Below are 7,003 nucleotides of genomic sequence, written 5' to 3'. Positions count from 1 at the left end.
GGATGGTCTCTGGGGGGACTGGGAACCACTAAGACGTATGCAAAGTGGGTGCACACGAGCAATGTGTGTATTTTTTGAGTCCATGCTTGCATTAGATTCTCAAAGGACATGAACTACAAAAGCCAAAGAACCCCCCTGGGGTGGCAGCTTTCAGGCAACTCCAAAGTGCATGTCCCAGGACGGGGTGAGCGGGGCCATAGAAATAAGAAACAGCTTTACTGTTTACCCCAAACACTTCATGTCTCAGAATACCAGCTCCCAGAGGGCAGGGGTCAATCTGCCCAAATCATGCCTTATAAGCAAGCAGGTGCTTAATGCACATTTTCTTTTGTTTTTTAAATGATATACCTTTGTCCAGGGAAAGAAGAGAATAGTCAGTTATTCCAGCCTTCACCACAGTGAAAGGAACTACCAGGGAACACGTCTCTCTCGCCGAAAGCCGTGGAGAACCTGAAATGCGGCCTTAGTTGTGGAGGAGCAAAGACATGGGCCTTGGAGCTGGTCGGACCCAGGTTCAGATGCCAGCTTCACCCTGACTCTCCAGGACCTGGTGCTTTCAGTGGGGTCTTGGGTCCAGCAGCATCGGCATGCCCTGAAGCTTGTTAGAAATGCAGAATCGACTGAATTGGAATCTGCATTTTAACCAGATCCCTGGGGATTCTTACACAGGTGAAGGTTTGAGGAGCATTGATCTGGGACCCTGGACAAGTCATAAAACCTTGCCTCAGTTTCCTCCCCTGTAAAATGGTGATTATGCCTACTTTAGAGGGCCATGTGATAAATGAGATAATGTATGCCCCTCATTTAGTACAGTGCCTGGTACATAGGAGGTGCTTCGTGCTCGTCTCCCGCCCTTGGGTTCCCCTATCTCTCAGGGAGTTTCCATTCTTTTCCAGCTCGAAAACCTTCCTTTTTAAACTTGAAACCATTGCAGTGCTGCGGTCGGACGGTAGAGGGCGCTCTCGACATTACCATCGCAGAGAACGCGGACACCGGGATGCGCTGGCGGTGTGGGTCTCCCTTTGGCCGGGTGGTGTGGCTGCAGGTGTGCTGCTGCTCGGCTCCTGGGCGGGGGCAGTTCGCCCAGGGCTCCCCTCCTGGGGCTGAGTGTCCTGGGTCTGATTCTGCAGCCTCAGTCATCTGACTCCCCATTTGATCTGCCACCGCGAGTTATAAACAAACTGCCCGGCTTCTCCAGACCTCCCGCGCTCAGTCCCCTGGCCGGTGGGGAGGCGCCTCACGCGGCCCGCTAGACGTTGATGAAAGATCCCTGGTCGCCGTTGGCCGTTTCGGGCTCCACGCAGCGCCCCTTTCTCCGGGTGACCCTGCGGTTCCGGTGGAATTTGACGTAGCAGCGCAGCCCTGGGTGAAGAGAGGCAAGGTGGTCAGGGATGCGACCAGCCAGACCCCTCCGCGCCCTCTGGAACCCCCTGCATCCTCTCACCACCACCCCCTTCTTTTTTCTGTCCTACAACCAACCCATCCCCCGCAGAGCAGCCTGAATGGGCTTAAAAAAGCGAATGACAGAGGGAGAAGGGAAGAGTGAACAGATGGAGCACAGGGGATATTTAGGGCCACGAAACTATTCTGTATGATACTATGATGGTGGGTACATGTCTGCGCATTTGTCAAAACCCATAGAATGTGCAACACAAAGAGTGAACCCCTAATGTAAATTATGGACTTTAGTGAATAATGTATCACTATTGGTTCATCAGTTGTAAAAAGTGCACCACACTAAAGTAAGATAATAGGGGAAACTGTGTGTTTGGGGGGGCATATGAGAACTCTGTATTTTTTGCACAATCTTTCTGTAAACCTAAAACTGCTCTTAAAAAATAGTCCATTAAAAACCTTTTTTTAAAGGGATGCAGATTCTGCCCTACCATATAAAACCTCCCATGGCTCCCCATTGTACTCAAAAGGAGATCCAAACTTCCTACCCTGGCTTATAAGACCCTCTGGGACCTTCTGTCTGCTCTCTTCACCTCCCACTCCCCTCCTCATTAACTCCAGCCACACCCAGTTTTCTTGCTTTTCCTCATACACCCAGCCATTTTTGGCCCCAGGGCCTTTGCACTTGCTGTTCTCACAGCCAGAAGTGCCTTCCTGAAGCTCTTGGCATAGCTGGTTCCTTCACAGCCTTCAGGTCTCAAAGGGACCCTCCCTGACCACCCTAATTAAAGTAGTCGTGGCCCACCAGTGGGAGGGCTTCCTGGCTGTGGCTCTATCATAACCACATGTCAGGCATCCTCTGACATACATGGGTAGACATGTTTTTCATTTAAGGCCACAGAAGGCCACATCCTCCTGATTGGGGGTGGGAGCTTTAGGGGAAGAGATTGCTCAGTGTGGCCTGAGCAATCCCTACGTTTCAGGTTAGGAGTGACCACAGGGAGAGAGGAGGACATCACCTGCTTAAGATCTGCTTATGTCACTGTCAAGAGAATAAAGGAATTGCTGTGAAGTTTGTGCTTTGGGGTCTAGAATTGACACCTGGATCACAGCTTTCAGACCTGTGGCCACACAAAATACACTTAGGAGGGGGGCAGGGGATTATGAGCAGGAGTGGTTGGTAGCCACAGAAGCCCTTCTGGAACCCTCCAGAATCCAGGCTGGCCTAGACTGCTGGACTTCAGCCCTGGGACCTGAATTCAACATTTTGGGATTTCTCAGAAGTCCTCAGGACTCTCGGTCTTCAGAGGGTTCCTGACAAGCTCTTCCTGGACTATCTTTAATGAGCTGTCATTTCCACTCAATTTTTTTTTTTTCTGGAGCCTGAGTCTCCACGGAGGAAGCAAGAATTTTGGTGGGACCGACCAGGGTGGGAGAGACCACGGGAAACGAGCAGATGGGGCTTCGGCTGCACACATATCTTTTGGATACCTGAAAAGCTACCCCCTCCTACCTGAGGCCCTGGGGAGGAAGGAAGGAAGACTTCCTGGGCAGAGGGGCTGCCCACTGAGCATCTAGCTGGGCACCAGCCGGGCGTGTGAACTCAGTCGGGCCATGTCCCCCTCACCTGGGCAGGCTGGACCTGGAGGCCCTGGCGCTATTCCGGGCTTCCTGAATTAGAGCGCCCTCCGGGCCATTCTGCACCTCAGTCTCCGCCTCTGTGAAATGGGCCCCCAGCCCTGCACACGGGTAACGGAAGGCAGCTCCCCAGCATCTCCACCCCTGCCTGCCTCCATCCCCTCACCTCCCAGCTGGTCCTGTGTGTCTCCACTCCTGCCCCCAAGAGTCCTGCAGCCCGAGTGAGCTGTTACACTCATAAGTCAGACCAGGTCACTCCCCTGCTTAACACCTGCCGACACCTTCCCATTGTAACTCAAAGTCCTGCGTGATCCTCCCCGCCAGCTTCTCCTACTTCCCCTTCTGCCATCTTCCCCGTTGGCTACTGTGTGCCAGGCGCCCTCAAACATGCCAGCCTCATTCCTGCCCGAGGCCCTTGGCTTTGCTCTGCCGCTTGCCTGGGACTCTCTCTCCCTCCCCCCACCCCTCATTTTCAGGTGGCTGGTTCTGCAGTCGGCTCCTGTCCACCCTTTTCTAAAACACCTCCCAGACTCCTCATCAGGCCAGTCTGGATTATTTTCCTTACAGCCCCTATTCCTTTCTACAGACATCTTACCTACTTACTTGCTTATTGTTGCTCATCTCACTAGAATGGAATCCATGGGCGCAGAACTCGCTGGTTCTCTGTGCAGCTGAATCCCCAATGTCCTTATCAGAACCCAACACATAGTAGGCACTCAATAAATATTTCTTGACAGACTGGATGAATGAATAATTGGACCTAAGCAGCTTTATTGCTCTCACAGCAGATAATTTTTGAGGCTAATGTGAGAAAAAATTGGGCATGTATCTCAGAATGGTCAACAGAGGGACTGAGGCCAAATCCCTTCACTCAGGAAATGTGAGCCCTGGATGTGGGATGACACTGAGTAATTATTGTGCATTTTCGGTATTTTGTTTTTAAAAGAGTACTTATCTCTTAGATGTATATACTGAAATATTCACAGATGAAATATCTACACTTCCAGGAGTTGCTTCAAAATCCTATTGGAGGGACTTCCCTGGCGGTCCAGTGGTTAAGACTCTGCGCTCCCACTGCAGGGGGCGCAGGTTTGATCCCTGGTCGGGGTAAGATACCGCATGCTGCGCAGGGTGGCCAAAAAAAAGATTAAAAAAATCCTATTGCAACGGGGGAAGCAGATGGGGGGGAGACAGCACAGATTGGCCGTGAGTGAGAATTATTGAAGCTGGGTGACGGGAAATGGGGGTTCATTATACTATCCTGACGACTTTAATATATGTTTGAAATTTTTCAGAATACAAAATTTAAAATGTTCTCCCACTTTTCTAGCTATGTAGGTTTGGGCAAGTGGCTTAACCTTTCTGTGTCTCAGTTTGCTCTTGGGTAAAATGGGGAGAACAATAGCTCCCTTCCTGGGATCGTTGGGAGGATTAAGGAGATAATGGGTAAAGGGCTTAGCACAGAGCTGGGTACACTTGGGCCCACCTGGGCAGGAGGGCACATACCGCTCCACGTGCGAGCTCGGAGGAGTTAAGGAGGGAGCCAGCCAGGCAAGTGCATCCTTCCCTGGGACAGTGCTGGGAAATCCACCCCCGACCCCTTGTTATCACACTTGGAATGTCTCCCCTGGGATAGAATTCCGGTGTGAAAGCACCAGGCTTCTCAGGTTTGATCTTATTTTAAAAGATACACTCCTTTCTCCTCCCCTCTCCCACCTCCAGATCATGGGAGATCATGCCAGCTTGTATTTCAAGAGGTGAGAAAAGCAAATTTGAGCAACGATGCCAGGAATCGAGACTAAATGAGTTCACAGATTGTGAAGGCACCGAGCAAAGCTGTTCCTGCTCGTGTCTTCAGCTCCCCAGGGATTCTCCCACCCCCTTCTCTGCCCACCCCGGCTTCGAGGAGAAAGGGAGTTGGTGAGGTCTCGGCACCGAGGGAGCCCCCGATGTCGGGCTCACCTTCCACACACATGCAGTCGTCAAAGCATTTGTTGTTCAGGCCTCGGTTGTGGGGCGTGCAGAGATGCTCCCGGAGGTCGCAGCAGGTCCCTGCCCACACAGCAAAAGCACACTCCGTCAGCCACGCCGAGCGGACCCTCCCTGCGCCCTGCACACGCTCCCACTGGACAGGAGATCGATCATCTCCATGGTGGGGCCGTCCCTGGCAGGATGGACCATCTGGCGCGCAAGGCTCCCAGCTGGAACCACCGACGAATGTCACGGCCGAGGCCCCTGGGGGCGGGCGGCAGAGACCCCAGACGCCCCAGATGGGTAATTGATTGATCATGGGAGGAGCGAGGGCGCTGTGGGATCCCCCCCTGGGTGGAACGGCTGGGGGCTGCCAGGTGTGAAGTCATCATGGAGCTGGGAGGGGCCTCAGTGATCACGGAGCCAACGACCTCTTTGGACAGATGGGGAAACAGAAGCCCCCGAGGGGCAGGACCTATAGGCACGGCCTCGCCCACCACGGAGCCAACTCTCAGAGCCACTGTTCAGTTGGCCCAAACTTGAGCCTTTTCTTTCTGCTCAGGGTGAAAACAACGGTTTGGAAAGAAAACAGCCTTTCAGAGAGCTGGCGGTCTGGCTTATCTGATGCCAAATGGCTTGTTGGGTTGCTGTTTTGTAGAATATTCTGGTCACTGAATTAACGAGCATCGTGGAGGTATGCAACTCAGATCTCCCTCCGGAAGGCACTGGCCAGGAGAGCAGTTAGCTGCCAGCCTCCAGCTGTTAACACCTGCAGGAGCCTCCTGAGCCAATGTCACACTGTTCCCGAGCAGAACAGCCCAGGCAGTGACTGGCTCAGCGGGGGTGCCAGGACCTGGCTATCTGCCCAGCAGTGGCCTCTTCTAACAGGGAATCTTTGCTCTGGAGCTCCCCGCTGGGCGGGCGGGCGATTGCATCACAGTCTCCTGTCTATTCCTCCTTCCTTCCACTTTCATTGTTCACGGGCCTTACCCTACCCCCGACCCCCAGAAACCTCCGGCCCTTCTAACTCCACCTCGCTATCGGCGTCCCAGAAGTTCCGACTGACCCAGTCAAGGGCCAGCAGTTTAGACCATCAATCAAAACCCCAGGCCTCTGTTTTCAGACTGTCTTAATGGGCTCGGCTGCTGAACAGGTCAGGATGTCATCAAAGTATCCCAAGAAGCCCAGCAGTGTCATGATGGGACAAGGACAGAATTAAGCCCAAAGAGACGTTAGGAGAGAGAAGTCGAGAGAAGGGTCATCATGATTTAAGGCAGCGTGGGAAAGCGGTTCAGAACCAGGCAGACTCAGGTTTGAGCCACTTCCTAGCTGTGTGACCTTGGCTGAAACACTTAGCCTCTCTGAGCTTCAATTTCCTTGCCTGAAAATGGGGAATGACAGGGTCTCTTTCTCTGGGTTGCTGTGAGGATTAAATAGAACAAAGTATGACAGCAACTCTCAGTAAAGTGGTAGCCGTGGTTGTTATTATTTACCATCCCTAAAGGGTCCTGCTCATGTGTCTGGGAACACCCGCCCCCATCCCCACGGAGGTTCCCCCAGCGCCCGGCCTAGTGCCTTGAACACGATGCTGGTTCGGTACCTGGCAGGCAGTCCTGGTGGTGGTCGCAGGGCTCCCCTTCAGCCGGTGATGTTTCATTCCCATCACTGGAGAGTTTGCCCCGGTGTTTCTCTGGGGAAAACAGGATCTGTGGTCAGAGGCTGAGGCTCAGCAGGGCAGAGAGATTAAGCACAGGACACCAGGGTGAGAGCGCTCACACCGCCACTCCCACAGTGTGGCTTGGGTAAGACACAATACCTCTCTCTGCCTCAGTTTTCTCTTCTCTAAAATGGGATCAACAGCAGAACAGACCTAACCTTTTTTTTTTTTTAAGGTTAAGTGAGTAGCTACGTGGAAAGCGTTTGCCGTCTGATGAGCACTTGAGAGCAGCAAGTCCATTTCAGGTGTCCGTTCCATTATAGACTCCAGGCCCCCCATCCC

General features: G+C 52.9%; 1 protein-coding gene across 2 annotated transcripts in view; it reads right to left on the bottom strand.

The window, feature by feature from the left end:
• Nucleotides 1-333: 333 nt before the first annotated feature.
• DRAXIN (dorsal inhibitory axon guidance protein) overlaps nucleotides 334-7,003 on the bottom strand; it is a 24,201-nt gene continuing 17,531 nt past the window's right edge. Inside the window, exons 5-7 of one of the 2 annotated variants that reach the window (XM_036853322.1) lie at nucleotides 6,605-6,694; nucleotides 4,996-5,085; nucleotides 334-1,362 (exon numbers count right to left, since the gene is read on the bottom strand). In XM_036853322.1, coding sequence (XP_036709217.1) covers nucleotides 1,250-1,362; nucleotides 4,996-5,085; nucleotides 6,605-6,694 — 293 coding nt within the window. In that variant the 3' untranslated portion in view covers nucleotides 334-1,249. The remainder of the gene's footprint in view (nucleotides 1,363-4,995; nucleotides 5,086-6,604; nucleotides 6,695-7,003) is intronic. The other variant, XM_036853331.1, reaches the window with a different exon arrangement.

The sequence above is a fragment of the Balaenoptera musculus genome, chromosome 1 (genome assembly GCF_009873245.2).
Source record: "Balaenoptera musculus isolate JJ_BM4_2016_0621 chromosome 1, mBalMus1.pri.v3, whole genome shotgun sequence".
In the NCBI taxonomy this organism is placed as follows: Eukaryota; Metazoa; Chordata; class Mammalia; order Artiodactyla; family Balaenopteridae; genus Balaenoptera; species Balaenoptera musculus.
Note: the sequence above shows the minus strand (reverse complement) of the source record. Positions and strands in the feature narration are given on the sequence as shown.